We start from the raw sequence: 16,657 nt of genomic DNA, 5'->3' as shown, positions 1-16,657 counted from the left end.
GCCTTTTAATAGCCTTGAATTTGTGTATTTGCTATCTTTATTCTGTAGTCCCTTTTTCTTTTATAATTGGGCTCTTTAAAACTCTGCAGGTTATTAAAAATAGGCTAATGTCACTTAATTTTTCATTCTTAATTGAGTCTTCTAAATAAGAACTAATTTTGATAACAAAAACGTATTTTTGTGTCACTGTTTTCAACTGTGAGTAACAATTTTAGGAGTTAAAATAATGAAACTTGGATATCTGATGTTACTTTTTGAGTTCTTTCTAAGCATTTAAAGAAATACCTTGACTTTCAAATGCCCTCTTCATGGTGACTTGAGTTGAATTAGAAGTTTGAGTGCATTCTTTCTATTTATAACAGTAGTGGTAGTCGGGTGTCTTCTAAGTAGCTAAGAGCCCAAGTGCGGACTTCTCTGGGAGGGGATGTTGTGAGGAATTCATAGCTCCTAAGGGGATATTTATTTATTTTTCCTATGTATGTGCTTCTAAGAATACTAGGATCACCTAAGCACGATAATGCAGAGTGAGGTTGATGAGAAAGGTATAATGGTTGTTTTAATAGGAACCTTTTCATAATTATATTACTGTGATTTGTGCCGCTACAGAGGTTTAACAAGGAAAATCTTCTGTATTGTTTACTGTATAGAAAATGTATCATATATTACAGTCTTGAAAAATGGTGTGTGCTCGGAAATGATGGTTTTTAATTGTAAAATAGAATTACAGGGGAACTGTTAGGAGTGAATTCCTTTCCTGCTTCATGTAAAAAGTGAAAGGATCTACAGAGGAAGGCCGCAGAGCTGACAAAACAGAGGTTATATTTGATTATCAAATATTTATGGAATTCACTGGAAAACAGAATCATAGTGCTTTGGAAAAGTAGGATGTAATAGTTGAGTGTTCTGGAAAATGCCAAATGGAACAGGACACTTAATATTATGTTCTACTTTAGAAAATATAAAGACATTTTTGCTCCTGTTTTTTATAAGCTTTGTTTTAGATTCTTTGTTTCCACCGATGATTACAGCTAGGCCAAGAAGTCCTGTGGAACTTTCTAATTTCATAGAGTGAATACCGAGAAAATGGTACTGGAGAGTGAAACATGGGATTAAATATTCTTTTTACCAACTGAGAGTAAAATAGACTGTGCCTGTACCCTTTGGTAGAGGCAGCCTGGCTGTTGTGCAGCATGCTTTCTGTGTCCATATTCCTCCATCAGAGAAATTAAGTCTGTAATTTGGGCTGGTGCAGCTCCATTGCGTGGTGAGCTGAGGCTGAGCAGCTGAAGTGCTGCCCTGTCTGCAGTGGTGAGAACTGGCTTTGTATCCTGGCTGCACTCTCTTATAAATCATCATGCAGGTAAGCTGGTAAGTTTGTGGTCCTCACAGAATGACCTGGGTTGGAAGGGACCTCAAGGATCATGTAGTTCCAACCCCCCTGCCTGGAAGGGCCACCAAACATACACCTTTACTAGATCAGGTTGCACAGGGCCCCGTCCAACCTGGCCTTGAACACCTCCAAGGACGGGGCATCCACAGCCTCCCTGGGCAGCCTGTTCCAGGGCCTAACCACTCTCCTAGTGAAGAACTTCCCCCTAACATCCAACCTAAATCTTCCCTCTTTCAACTTAAAACCATTTCCCCGTGTCTTGCTATTGTCAGGTCCTCCAGACCTTTGTGGAGCCTGAACTGACTGATAGGCTACTTAGTAGTTTGTCAATTTTTTTCTCTGAGGAAATGCTGGGACAGCAGTAATTTCTTACTCTACCCTGGTCTCTGTGAGCTTGCCCATTGTCACCGCAGAATATGTTTTCTTTGTTCATTAAAACCTATTGATCTCGGGAAAGTTTGTAAGATTGATTTTAACTCAGTGCTTTTCAGGGAATTAGTAGTATTTTTAGTAATAACACTCTCCTAATGCGTTCCCAATGCAGAGTGATTTACAGGGGACCAAAGACAACATACACAAGCTCCAGTCCCCAAGGTCTCTGTGTGTGGGGACAAATCAGGTGGACCTGACTGTGTACAGTGCAGGGAGCTTGTCTGGAAGGGGCCCCTGAGCCCATTGCACTTGCTTGAGCTTCTTGTCCTAAAGGGATCTGGGGAGAAGGAGGCTCTGTGGTTCAGCATGGGCAAAGGACATGGGGACTGCAAAGGGAAGAAGCTCAGTGTTAGGCCATCCGAGTAGCTCATTACAGACACTGTAGAAGGCAGCAACAGTTTTTGTCTCATGTCATATTGCGTGTGCCACCATAACATCTGGATGCCTCCTGTTGCTGCCTTTTATTTACTTCCATCTGTTGTCACAGTCAGTGATGGAAATTAGAGTAAAATTCAATGGTAAACTCTTGAACTTTTCAGCATGCAGAAGTACAGAGCTTTAAAGGGTGTTTGGTGACTTCAGCTGAAGTATGAGTTTGTGCAATTGAAAACAAGTAACAGTTGTTATTGAGGTAGCCAAGCTTGGCCCCGCTATGCATGGTTTAAGTCTTGGTGACAATCATCTGAGGTTATCAGGGAGCAAATCACCCTCCCTGTTGCAGAGGAGATGGCAGTACTATTGTGATTGCTTGCGTTTATTATAAGAAATTGTTGAGGGGAAAAGGCACAATTTGACACGCAGCCTTTCCGCTGAGTGTTAAAGGTTTATCACCTGTGTAGCTGAGAACTGTGTACAGCTGTCGTCTTTTTGAACTAATTTCTAATGATGGATATTACTTTGTCTTTGTTAGAGATAGAGTCATACAAAGAAATGAAGCTGCTGCTTATGCTCTGCTAAGTGTGGTGGAGAGCTAACGTACTGTGACAGGGATTAGGGGCAGCATCTACAGCACACAGCCTTCTGAAATGAGAAGCAGCCCCCACTTCGCCCGTTCCTCCCCTCCTCCCTCTCTGCTTTACTTAAGGAACTTAACTGGAAAATCAGAACTGAAAAGAAAGTCAGGATTTCATGTCTTACAGGATTGAATTGAAAGACTTTGTGTGCTCACTTCTATTTCTTTGTACAGAGAAAGAGGTTTTGTCTCTGTGTAATAAGCTAATATATAAAACGGGGCACATTGCTGTGTGTTAACACTGCTACTACCTTCATTTGATACTGGCGTATGTGTAAACATATATATCCTAACAAGCATATATCTTAATTAATAATACTACCAGCTGCCATTCCTGTAGGTATGTCTACCAAAGAGATGTGTAGGGCATTTTTGTTTGAACTGCTTTCCCTGGTTAAAATGCAATTAATTCCTAGTGTGAAGTGGCCACCAGGTGTCAGAAGAATGCTTTTATTTCTATTAATTTCTCCTTTTCTTTGAAAGTATGTGTACACTTTGTGTTCTTCTCTGGAAACTTTTCTTAACCTACTGCAGGAACAATCCTATCTTCTTTTGTTACTTGTTAAGTGAAACACACGTGCAGCCCTCTTCACCTCATCAGCCTATTGAAGCACTGCAGCTGGAAGCAGGAGGCACAGTAATACCGAGTACCTGCATACACAAACCAATTGCTGTATGCATTCTTTGCTGCAGTCATTTCACAGAATCACAGAATCACATAATGACCCGGATTGGAAGGGGCCTCAAGGATCATGTAGTTCCAACCCCCCTGCCTGGCAGGGCCACCAAACATACACATTTACTAGATCAGGTTGCCCAGGGCCCCGTCCAACCTGGCCTTGAACACCTCCAAGGACGGGGCATCCACAACCTCCCTGGGCAGCCTGTTCCAGGGCCTAACCACTCTCCTAGTGAAGAACTTCCCCCTAACATCCAACCTAAATCTTCCCTCTTTTAACTTAAATCCATTTCCCCGTGTCCTACTATTGTCAGCCCTTTCGAAGAGTTTACTCCCCTCCTGAGTGTAAGTTCCCTTCAGGTATTGAAAGGCTGCAATGAGGTCACCCCACAGCTCTGCTGTGTCTTCAGGAGAATAAGACATAACGTTATCGAGCCGCTCCCTTTGGCTTGGCAGGGGCTTTGCTAGGTGCCTGCTTCTGGATGAAGGAAGAGAAGTAGCTTTGTCAGACTCTTAGAAATGCCAGTAAGTTGATGAAGGAGGATGTTATGCCTTTGCAAATGAGAAAATGTTTATTTGGCACAAAGGTTTTATGCCGAGTTGTTCACATTGTTTTGTTCTGGCTTTTGAAGAAGCTTCTTGAAATGTTCATGTTATCCATGATTTCAGTGAAAGAATTAAATGTCTGAAACAGGGAATTTTAATAAAGAGAAATTTCCATTATAGCGGAAATGCTGAGTCATGGCTTGAACCAGTGATTGAGCACCTGCTGGGAAGACAGGGCCAACCCAGGGGAGCACAGGTGTATATATGCAACGCAGCTGAGTGATTGGAAGGGCTGGAGCCAAGATCTACCCTTTCCAACACCTCATTTGAGGGTTGGTGGTGAAGGTGAGGATATCTTGTTGGAGATTCCTGTATACCTGAGGCTTTGCAAGTGTAAGCAGGTTCTTTCCTTTGTTTCTGTGTCCAGAAAAAAGTTGAATTTGATAAGTGTAAATATGCTTTCTTTGGGTTCTTCCATATGTGCCTATACTCCTTCCATTAAAGAGCTGGCTAATGACCACAAAGAGGAGTAAATAAAAATGTATTGAGCATCAGGTTAGGAAACCTTACAGTTCATTACAGGTTTATGGATCATTTCTTAGACTTAATTTAAGATTGCGTCTTTCTAAATTTCATCTGGTGATTAGGGAAATGCAGATCTCACACTGAAAATCTCAGCTGCACTGTCTTTACCTATTGGCATGGAGTAATATATGCCAATGTATCTCCAGTGAGATGTTTTCTATTTCTATCGAAGCGAAGATCAACAGACTTGAATGGTGGGCCCGGGTGAATCTAAAGAGGTTCAACACAGCAAAGTGCCAGGTTCTGCACTTGGGCTGGAGGAATCCTAGGCAAATACACAGACTGGGAGGAGCAATCCTTGGGAGTAGCCCTGCAAAAAAGGACTTGGGAGTCCTGGTGGATGGTAAACTTAACACGAGCCAGCAATGTGCTCTTGCATCTTGGAAAGCAAATGGTATCCTGGGCTCCATCAGAAGAGGGGGGCCAGCAAGGACAGGTAGGTGATTATTCTTCTCTACTCTGTCCTCCTGAGTCCACAGCTGGAGCGCTGCATCCAGGTCTGGAGCTCCGATACAAGAAAGACAGGGAGCTGTTGGAGAGGGTCCAGAGGAGGGTCACAAAGATTATCAGAGGGCTGGAGCACCTCCCCTACGAAGACAAACTGAGGGAGCTGGGCTTGTTCAACCTGGAAAACACAAAGCTGAAGGGTGACCTCACTGCAGCCTTCCAGTACCTAAAGGGAACGTACAGACAGGAGGGGAAATTGACTCTTGACAGGGGTAGATAATAGCAGGATAAGGGGGAATGGTTTTAAGTTGAAGGAGGGAAACTTTAGGTTGGATATCAGGGAGAAGTTATTTACCAGGTGAGTGGTGAGGTGTTGGATCAGGCTGCCCAGAGAGGTTATGGGTGCCACATCCCTGGAGGGGTTCGAGGCCAGGCTGGATGGGGCCCTGGGCAGCCTGGTCTAGTATTAAATGTGGAGGTTGGTGGCTCTGCCTGTGGCAGAGTGGTTGGAGCTTGACAATCCTTGAGGTCCCTTCCAACCCAAGCCATTCTATTATTCTGTGTCTGCCCCTGGATGACTGATGCTTTTATGTTTTCCTGGATGCTATGTAGAACACACCCCCAGTGATTCAGGTGGAGGCAGTTAGAGAGATCCTTCTCCACCTGGACTGTCACAAATCCATGGGACTGAATGGGCTAGGTGCTGCAGGATTTGGGGGGTGATTGCTGAGCCACTCTCTGCCATCTATCAGTGTTCCTGGCTATCTGGAGAGATCCCAGAGGTTTGGAGGCTAGCTCATATGACTCTCATCTACAAGAAGGGCTGTAAGGAGGATCTGGGGAACTACAGGCCTGTTAGCCTGACTTCAGCACCAGGGAAAGTTATGGAGCAAATAATCTTGGGTGAGATCACACAGCATGTGTGTGTCATCCAGGCCCAGCCAGCATGGGTTCGTGAAGGGCAGGTCATGTTTGACCAACCTCATCTCCTTCTATGACTGGGTGACCGGACTGGTAGATGAGGGGAAGGCTGTTGATGTAGTCTGCCTAGACTGCAGCAAAGCCTTTGACACATCTCTCACACTATTCTCCTGGGGAGTCTGGCTGTCCGTGGCCTGGACGGGTATACCCTTATTTGTTTAAAGGAAATGGCTGGAATTTGTGCAAGAGGAGGTTTAGATGAAACATAAGGAAGAACTTTTTCTCTCAGAGAGTGGTCAGGCACTGGAATGGCTGCCCAGGGAGGTGGTGCAGTCGCCATCCCTGGCAGTGTTCAATAGGTGTCTGGATAAGGAGCTACGAGATAATGGTTTAGTGGCCTGTGGTAGCAACGGTAATGGGAGGATGGTTGGACTAGGTGATCTTGTAGGTCCTTTCCAACCTTGCGATTCTATGATTCTATATAGAACTGTAGCAAATATGATACCAATATACTAAAAACATAGTTCAAAGAATAAAAAAAAGGTCAAGGATTGAATGGTGGTAACAGCTTAAGAAATGATTTTTTTTTTCACATTTTTGTATTTGTTTTCTCTTTGTAGATAGTGCGAATGTGCTGACTTGTGACAGTGGACTGTATCTCTTGAATGAGAAAGAGGAGAATCTTTAACTGTATTGGTTTCTGCGACATAGTCAAAATATTCTGTGTTATGGGCTCGTAATTTAAAAATGATTGAAGGTTTTGGTATTTTTCCTATGCAGATACAGCACACGTAACGTTTTGAAGGTCTTAAAAATTTGTTCAGCTTCTTGTGAACATTTGAGTAATTATTGAAGAAAAGGATTGTGCTTAGCACTTAGCTAATGTTTCCAGTAGAATTATTGAGCTTATCACGGATGTTAGGGCCACAACAGGTTTCTTTTGAAAACTTATGAACAGCAATGTGCTGCAAAGAACCTTAAAATGCATTAGGTAATGTATGACTGTCTCCAAGCAGAAGAATTTGTTAACCTGAAGCTAATGTGCCAAATTAATTTTTGGTCATATCCTTTAAGAATCTGTTCAGCTTTACTTAATTTATATGAACATTAACAAAAGATTTATGTTACCAAAAGTCAACTCAGTTTTGAGTTAAAGCAACTTCATTTTGAACATCGAGGGTGATGTTCAGAGGGAGCTGTTGGACAGAACTATTTTAAACTGTTGAAATTCTGAAGGTTTGGCTCCGTTCTGTGCTCCCAAACGTCTGCTGTGTTGTACCTGTCAATTTTATTGGTGCAGGCTCAGGGCCTGCATAAATCCCATCTGATTTATTTGTGCAATACATTAGGTGGTTACCTATTGTTGTGCTTTGGGTAATTGTTCCTTGTAAAAACTTAACAGGAATCCTTTAAAAGTGAAGACTGACTGAAAAGCATGAGAGCTTGCAGCTTGCTTCTTTTTTAGGCTTGTTGATCCTTTAATAAGGTAGTTACAACTTTAAGAACTGTCCTTCTGTACTTCTACTGGTATATGAGTTTGCCTGCATCAGGCTGATGTCCTTTTTCAGTCACACTGGAAGTAGGTAGGATTTGGATACAAGCTACAAGCATGTGCTAAAGTTGCTGAGGCTGCAGGGGGATACTCATTGCATCAAGAATGTGTTTCTTGGCTGCCAATTGACTTAATCAATCTCCAGACACAGAATCTTTGCTCCTGATTGCAATCCCTGTAGCTGTGATGAGAGTGAGGTGAATTGGCTTATGCAGGCTGAGGATTGGAACCATTTGGATTTGTGACTGGCCTGTTGCTTTGCCATTGCCCTCTTGTTTGGCAAATTTGAGAAGGCGCTTTTAGTAGAGAAGCTTCCAGTACAGGAAGAAACATGGGAAACCAAAGCAAAATAATGCCAAGGTAACTTCTGCCTAGAGGAAGCTTATGGAGTTGTTAATGTGTTTTTCAAGTAAATGTCGTAAATTGTGCAGTAAATTCATGCCGAAACATGAAAAGATGTCTGCCTGAAACTTCCCTTTGGTGTGAGGCACTACTGTCAAGAAAATGGTGTGCCTCCGGTGGCGCAGTGGTAGGAATGCTGTGTTGCAACACTGGAGGCCCAGGTTTGAATCTCCCCTGTGGCGCAAGTGGTAGAAGTGCCGCTCTGCTACACAGAGGCTCGAATCCTGAAGGTTGGACTCGATGATCTCTAAGGTCCCTTCCAACCCACACGACACTGTGATACTGTGATACTGTGTGATATGCTATGAAAATTGTGTTGGAGAGACAAGTGTTGTCTGAATAAAGTTCAGAGCAGGGAGAAACTGAGATGTGATTCTGTGCTGGGGTTCAGATCTTGCCCGGGATTTGGAAAACTGACCCTATCTCAGCCATCTCTGACTGTTGTCCCAAACAAAAAGTAGTGATGACAACAGCCATTGCTATCTACCTCAGAAGTGCTTAAAGGCAACTTTAGGAAATTTAATTACTTAGATTGATACAATTTTAGTGAAACAACAGCAGTCATCTCACTGCTGCATTTATTCTGTATCACACTCATGTGGATTGAAGAAGAGTGTAAAAGCGTGTAGTTGTTTCTACACCTCACTTTTGTTCTGTGTAGTCAAGGAGTTACCACCTTGGAGATACCTGTTGTGAGCTGTGGAGACAGGTGTGGGGTTGTTGGCTTCATGAGAAGTACTGGATGTAGGTGAAGTAGAGTGCGTCCTGGAGATCTGCAGGGGTTGTGTAAGAAGGCTGGGACATATACCTGCTTTGCACATTTGTACTGTGTATGTATGTGACTATTTTAATTCCACACTGAACTTACTGACAGCGCCTATGAGATTTGAATTTTGCATTTTACATTTGCCTAACAATCCATTTGCTACTACAGTTAATGAAGATAATAAAGGAAATGCATAATTTTTTAAGTGTGTGAAGTAGTCCTTAATTGATGCATTACAGCTGACTTGTATCCAACAAGACAAGGTTGCCAGAGCTGGGATTGCAATCTGGGATTTTTGCTAGTGCACAGAGAAGGGTGAACTTCTATTGAAGGGTTAGTGAACAAATGATGAGAAGTGAGGCTCAGCCTGCAGGTATGGCATGCAAATAACCAGCCATCTTTTCTGAGGTTTGCAGGTGGCTACTGGAAATGAGCTGAGCAGGTATGGCAGGAAAGGCTTGTTCTGAGACTAGCTGATGCCTTTCTGTGACAGCTGGGAAGCATCCACCTTAGGTGATTACTGCATCTCTGGCTGAAAGTGGTTTGAGATTTCTGTCAGAGATTGATCTAGGTGTGACAGCACTTTAAGGTTTAAATCAAATTATAGGATGACTTTGAATGGGCATGAAGCATGTCAGAAGAGAGTATGGTGAGGAGCCACAAATCTTCTACTTATTATTATAGCTCGAATGTGTGAATTTTTGTCAATGGAGGAGCCACTAATTATCCATCTATGGCCTTTGATAGTGGAAATTTCCAGTGTAGGTACTAGTTCACTGCTGGACAGGTTCTCTGATAAATCAAATGGTCCGAGAGGAAAGAATCCTATAAAGAAGATGGAGAATTGTTCTGAGATTGCAAATTGTCTTGTACAGCAAGGAAAAACTGTTTTTCCCCCCAGGTCATATAAGGGAAGAATGGTAAGGTCTCAGTAGTGGGCTGTAGAAGCACAGTGAGAAAAAGGACCTATGGTTGCTGCTTGCAGACATTTAAGGATGGACTTGTGGCGCTCATCACTGAAGTAATTTCTTGCTATTTCTTAATTGTACTTCAGTTAACACAATTTTCATCTTATCCCTTTTCCATATCACAAATAGTACTTGCATACCTTTTCAGGGCGTGCTTGCATTTGAAAGACTTCATTCTCCTTTGCTAATAATTGCTGTAGTGTTTTTGAGTATACTGACAGGATACTGGTTTCTACTAGCTAATAATATAGACATGATTGCTTTACTTCTATCAAAGTGATAGTTTCTATCATGCTTTAGTGAACAAGATAAAATAATATGGTATAAGAATCACAAAAACACAAAGAAGCAGTATCTGGATCCTTCAAAGCGCTACTGTGATCTGGAGGTTTTCTTTTCTCATTTAAACAGCTAGGTATAAATAACAGGACAGAAGTTCAGCCAGTGCTTTACCTCAGTGAGAGATCTGCAGTTGGAAAACAGATCTGTTCAATATATCCGATCTCTATGTACTCAGTTGCTCATAGACCTTCCTTAACTCCTGATTAAGCAGAAAAGCAATTTTGTTTTTACTTCCATAGATACTAAGTTCAGCTGTGTTGGGTGCCTTTCCCCAGCGTAACAATTTGTTAATTTGTCCTGAAAAATATTTGGTTTTGAAATGTACTTGCATACTTTTTTTTTGTTCCCTGCATTGTCTGTATCAACATTACAATTATTTAGTCTCGTCAGGAAGCACTTAGATGTGTGGTCATGGCCTCATTCAGTGGGTAACTGAACAAAAAATCTGGATACTTGGATTTGTAGCAAAGTGACATTTACATCATAGCATAAAGCACAGATAAACATTTAGTATTTAATCAACTGTTAAAAGGAGATGCGCCTCCAATTCTCAGTCACATCATATCAAAATGGAGAGGGGATAAATGCCACTATTTTGTTTCTCACCCTTATTCTCCTTATAAATTGAGCTGGTAGCATCAGATTTTTGGTGGTGGTATCTTTTTGGAAAGCAGAAGGTCGCCGTGGACAGCTAAGAAAAATTGGATTTGGATGGCTGGAGTTTGTGCTGGGCTTCAAAGATGCTTTCCCTCCCTTCCTCCTTGGCAAATGAAGCTGAAGGGGTTAGAAGTGATTTTAGGAATGGTGGAGAACTATGTTTAGACTAGTGGCATAATTTATTTATAACATGGCTCTATTAGCATTTTTCTTCTTGCTCTTTAGTAAATAATCTAAATGGGAAGGAAAGAAAATGTCATACTCATAATACTTGAAGTTTGTGTTGGCTTTGTTTTGCTTGTTGTTGCAGTCGTGACCATTTCCTCCTGGGAGCTTATAAATCAGTAATCCTGGATTTCTTGACCCGGAAAAGCTGAATATTCCATGACTGATTCACTGAAATCCGTTAGTGTGTAGAATATCCGAAAAATGTGCTTAGAAACAAAAATTAGGCTTATCTGCCCAAGTTTAAGCTTGTGAAAGTTTGACCACTTAAATCAAATTAACATAGTTTTAGGGTTGCTAAGCATGTGAGTCTCAGCAATGTTAGCTATATATTACTTGATTGCAGAAAATCTCTTGAAGACAGTGCTTGCTCAAATAGTAGTCGTCATAGTAAGAGATGTGTAGCCAAGTGTCAAAAAGTTGGTTTGTTCTTTAGTGCCATAAGGTTTGACACTGAAATTACAGCCTTGTATCTTTTATTATGTCTATCTTCCTGCCACAATTTTAATTCGCTATATTGTTTTTGTTTTTTTTTTTGCTTGAGCCTTATGAATTTTGGTTGTTTATAAGAAGCTAATAAATTTTATTTATTTATTTATTTTTTTTTTAATAGGTACTAAGCCAAATGATCTACAGTTGACAGTGTCTATGTTAAAAATGGATGAAGAGGATAATCAGAGGAGAGATGACATTGATGAGATATCACAAAACAAGTTGAGAAACGACTCCCTGAGAAATGTATCAGGAGACAACACTGAATGTGACTCTTTGTCTCAGCAAGGAGCAAGGCTCATATCAGATGAAGTTTTCAGTAACCTTGAAGAGAAAAGAGAAGAGAATGGCACAAACAAAAGGGCATTGTCAGGATCACCAAACTCGGACCCTGCTGAAGCAGAGAGACCTGAAAATATCTCCAGAAAGAGAAAGCTGACGTCTTCTGCCGATGAGAAAGACAGTGACAGGAAGTTGCAGAAAGTTCTAGCTGAAAAAGATAGCATAGAAGCTGGAGCTGTAAAAATTGAGGGAGTCACTGGCTGTCATGATGATAACGGATGTAATTCAAATTTCATGTGCCCACATTGTGATTTCAAGTGTGCTGATGGTGCCATACTGAAAATTCACAAGGAAAGTAAACATTCACAAGAGGTTTCAGCTGCTGTTCCTGAAAAGTTACCTTTTTCAGAAGAAATCAGTCTTGACTGTAGAGCTGAAAACACGGACAAAGATCTTAAAGGGAAAACACATGATCAGTTTTTACCATCCTGCTCTGATTTAGAGAAGCAAGAAAGCCACTCTCAGCAATCCAAAGAGCAAACATGCCCTCGCTGTAGTTGCACAACTAAGTGTGATTCAACATTACATGCACATGCTAAGCAAGATCATGGGAAATCCAAGATATTTTGTTGTGATCTTTGTGGTTTTCAGAGTGCTGAGGAAAATCTCCTAAATTCTCATTTTCTTGGCAAGACGCACCTTCGACGCCAGAATATTGCTGCACGGGGAGGATTTGTACAACTATTGACCAAAAAATCCTTTAAAACCAGAGAGAAGAATGTGAGAGTAAGACCCAGGAGCAGTAAATTAAAGGCAAGGACTGCTGATGCAAAAGAATTGAATGTTTGCAGTGCACTGGAAGACTCAAATGTAAGCTTGTCTAAACAAAATGATGGCACTGAACTTCTTGCTGAAATGATACCATCTGCAAATATTCCTGCTGAAAAAACAGATAATGTGATAGGAAAGTTGCTTTCGTCCAGTGTAGAAGGAGATAATGAAGTTCATACTGAAAAACCTGGACCCTCAGATTTCTTGCAGAATTCAGAATTCCCTCCAATTACTAGAAAACTAGTTAGCAGGTTAAATGCGACAAAGAGATTTGATAGACTGGAACATAAAAGAAACATTGTATTGCTAAGGGCTCCTTTAGGAGGAAATAGATCTTTTAGATTAAAAAGGCAAGTTAAAAGAAGGTACAATTTGTTGGGTAAGAGAAGCAAGTCTGAAACTCGAAGAGCATACATGAAGCATATGTCCAGCACACAGCTTAAACCTAGTGATTCAAGCCCGACATCACATACAGAATTAGAAACAAACGATAAGAGTCACTGTAATTCGACTTCAGAAATTCAAGATCTTACTCAAGGGAAGCCAAATACTCTTTCTTCTAGCACTAGAAATACTAAAAATACTGAAGTTGAACATATTACATATCCTAGTGTTCATCATACTTGCATTGACTGCGGTGATATTTTTCAGAACAAAGAAAGTTTGGAAATTCATGTTGTAAATTTTCATACAAAAAGTATTCAGTTTCATTGTCAGACATGTAGTTATTCCTGTGAAGTCAAGGAGGACTTGGAACAACACTGTCAGAATACTAAACACCAGATGGGGAGCTGTAGCTTTAATTGTCAACTTTGTTCATTTGTCAGCTTGAATGTGATAAATTTTCAAAGCCATATGAGTGAAGTGCATAATATGTCCCATAGTTGTCCAACTTGTGTTCTTTTTTTTCAAACACAAGAGGAGCTGACAAAGCATCAGAAAGATGAGAAACATGATAGTTCATTATTTCAACAAGCTACTCCATTGAGTAACAGTGGTCTGACCTTGCAAGTGGTAAGTTATGCTGACTCAGTATCAAACAGTAGCCAAGAGCTTGCAAAGGAAATTAAAGTATCAATGAAAACAAAACCTCCAGACTCTTCCATTGTAAATCAGAAAAATGAACTAAAGCATTCTGTTCTGAGTAAAACCCAATTTCAGTGTAAAAAGTGTTTTTATAAGACGAGATCTTCCACAGTTCTTACAAGGCACATAAAACTCCGACATGCACAGGAATATCACTTTCTCTGCAAAGCATGTAATCTTTACTCACTGAGTAAGGAAGGAATGGAGAAGCATATCAAAAGAAGCAAGCACCTTGAAAATGCTAGGAAAAATAATATTGGACTGCGCTTTGAGGAATGCATTGAAAAGGTTTGTGTTGGGGTTGGTGGTATTAAAACAGTGATGGATCCTTCCATTTCTGAGAATGAGAATACAGAGTTTGATAAAGAAATTGTACATGTTCCATCCTCTACTGCAGAAAATATATTGAGAAATAAGGAATTTGTTCCAGTTGATCAAAGAATTGGGGAAAATGAATTGGTTTTAGCTAACACACCAAAAAGAGGGAGACCCAAAGGCACTATTTCTAGAACATGTACCCATTGTGGTCTTTTGGCCTCCAGTGTTACAAACTTGACTGTTCACATCAGGCGAAAGCACAGCCATCAGTACAGCTATTTGTGTAAGGTTTGCAATTATTACACAGTAACCAAAGGAGATATGGAACGTCATTGTGCAACCAAAAAACATAAAAGTCGTGTGGAGATGGAAGGACATGGAAAACAGGACTCAGAGATCATTGTTAGCCCTGAAGGAGGAAATTTTGAATCTACGAGCAAGAAGGTTAACAGCCCCATGCCTGCACTGTGTGAACATGCTGAGGATGGTAACCAGACTTTAGATTTGGGGAATTCTATCATAGACCGCCAAGGAACTGAGCAAAGAAATGCTGAGGAAAATGTTGAAAATGCTGGTAGGCTGACAGATTTGGAGCATGCTAGGAATTCATTAAATATAAAACAGGCATTTCTTGAATCGGCAAAGGATGCCCAGGATGGTGACCCGTGCTTCCAGAGAAGAATGGTGGGTTCAAATGACAACAAGTGCATACACTGTGACTTCACTGCTCATTCTTCCTCTTCGTTAGAGTTGCATGTAAAACGAAAGCATACAAAACAATTTGAATACTACTGCATGGCTTGTGACTACTATGCTGTAACTCGCAGAGAGATGATAAGGCATGCAGCAACGGAGAAACATAAAATTAGAAGAGAATCTCATGTTTGCTTGTCTGTGGAGGAAGTAAACACGGCACATATAGCTAAAGAAGGCTCCACTCTGTCCCAAGAGAAGCACCATCACAGTGCAGGAGAACTGAAAATTGTTTTAGGTGAAACAAAATGTGCCAATGATGCAGCAGAAAGTGATCATACATGTAAAAGCTTAACAGAGTGCACTGCCTTAGATGAAAATGCATTTCCAGAAATGCCTAAAGAAGGCAGTTCCCAAAATACAGTGGAAAGCGTAGCTGAAGAGGAAACTAAAAATGGAGGAGAAAACATCTTATGTGGAGGATTCCAGGGAGCTCCTCAGAAAGATAATGCTGCAAAGGCTGATGAAGTGATGCCAATTAAAGAGGCAGGTACTTGTGAGTTGCAGAGAAGTGGATGTGGTCAGGAGCTGCTCAACTCAGGTGATTGCCAAGAAGAAAATGAAAATAGATCTGGTGACACAAACTTGAACTCAGGAAAAGGCATGGAAAACTTGGAAGCAAACAGAGAAAAACCTGAAGTGGAGGGTGGAAACACAGACATTGTTGAAGAAATACCACTGAAAGAAGATAATCCGCTTATGCTAAGTGTTCCAGAAACAAAAAGTGCAGCATGGCAATCAAATTTTGCTGGAAACATTGGAGAGATGGTGCAAAATATGCATAGTTTAGAGGGTGACAGAAGTTTCAAAAAGAATCCTACTGGGGAGGAGGAAGAAGCCCTTATGGAAGCACAACATGAAGCAGAAGTAACTATAAATAACAGTATTTGGGAGGCAGATGGCTCAACAGCTGAGGGCATGCAAGAAAGTAGTAATGAAGCTTTAGGAACAGTTACTGGTACTGATGATAAACGAAAGGCAGTGCAAAATTTTGGCAAGTTTGATTCTTCTATAGTAAGATTAAAAAGCAATCAAGATGGGGAGGCTGTAGACCATTCAGATGAAGGACAGGTACCAGGTGGAGTGAGAACTGGTGAGTTCGCAGTGAAAGCAGACGCTTCACCAAGTGGTGGGAAAAAGAAGTCAGAAGGCATTTCCTTTGGGGAACTGACACGTATTCGCTGCGATGACTGTGGCTTTCTAGCAGATGGTTTGAGCGGACTAAATGTTCACATAGCCATGAAACATCCTTCAAAAGAAAAACATTTTCATTGTTTACTCTGTGGAAAGTCATTTTACACAGAGAGCAACCTTCATCAGCACTTGGCCAGTGCTGGGCACATGCGCAATGAGCAGGCAAGCGTGGAGGAGCTGCCTGAAGGAGGTGCAACCTTCAAATGTGTGAAGTGCACAGAGCCCTTTGATTCAGAGCAGAACTTGTTTCTCCATATCAAAGAGCAGCATGAAGAACTGTTGCGGGAAGTGAATAAGTACATTGTCGAGGACACTGAGCAAATAAACAGAGAAAGGGAAGAGAACCAAGGAAACGTCTGCAAGTATTGTGGGAAGATGTGTAGAAGCAGCAATTCCATGGCCTTCCTAGCTCACATTCGTACTCATACAGGTATGGAAATGCTATCTTTGCAACCGGTCTCTTTCAAACAGCGAACTGTTACCGCTGGCCTTTTTCTGGTTTTTAATCTCTTTAACATTTCTCACGAACTGGTATTCATATTGCTTGATGAGCCACTGATGAAATTCAAAATTACCTTTAGGGGTATGAAAATACAGTGATCAAAGGGCAGAAAATGTAAGAACATTTTAAATGCAGTCGCCCTTCTGCTTTTTGTTTCATATAGAGAGATTTCCTTCCCTTTAATCTAAATTGTAATCATTAATTAGTTCTTAAATTTATATAATGTAGCAGGGGTGTTTTAAGAGAACAGTCAGCTGTTCTAGCTTTCTCTTTTT

General features: G+C 41.1%; 1 protein-coding gene across 1 annotated transcript in view; it reads left to right on the top strand.

The window, feature by feature from the left end:
• Positions 1–16,657, top strand: part of ZNF407 (zinc finger protein 407) — a 330,452-nt gene that overhangs the window by 13,228 nt on the left and 300,567 nt on the right. The window contains exon 2 of the mRNA XM_015855154.1: positions 11,538–16,310. Coding sequence (XP_015710640.1) covers positions 11,573–16,310 — 4,738 coding nt within the window. The 5' untranslated portion in view covers positions 11,538–11,572. The remainder of the gene's footprint in view (positions 1–11,537; positions 16,311–16,657) is intronic.

Source organism: Coturnix japonica, chromosome 2 (genome assembly GCF_001577835.2).
Source record: "Coturnix japonica isolate 7356 chromosome 2, Coturnix japonica 2.1, whole genome shotgun sequence".
NCBI lineage: Eukaryota > Metazoa > Chordata > Aves > Galliformes > Phasianidae > Coturnix > Coturnix japonica.
The sequence above is the reverse complement of the archived record's forward strand: the minus strand, read 5'-3'. Positions and strand labels throughout refer to the sequence as shown.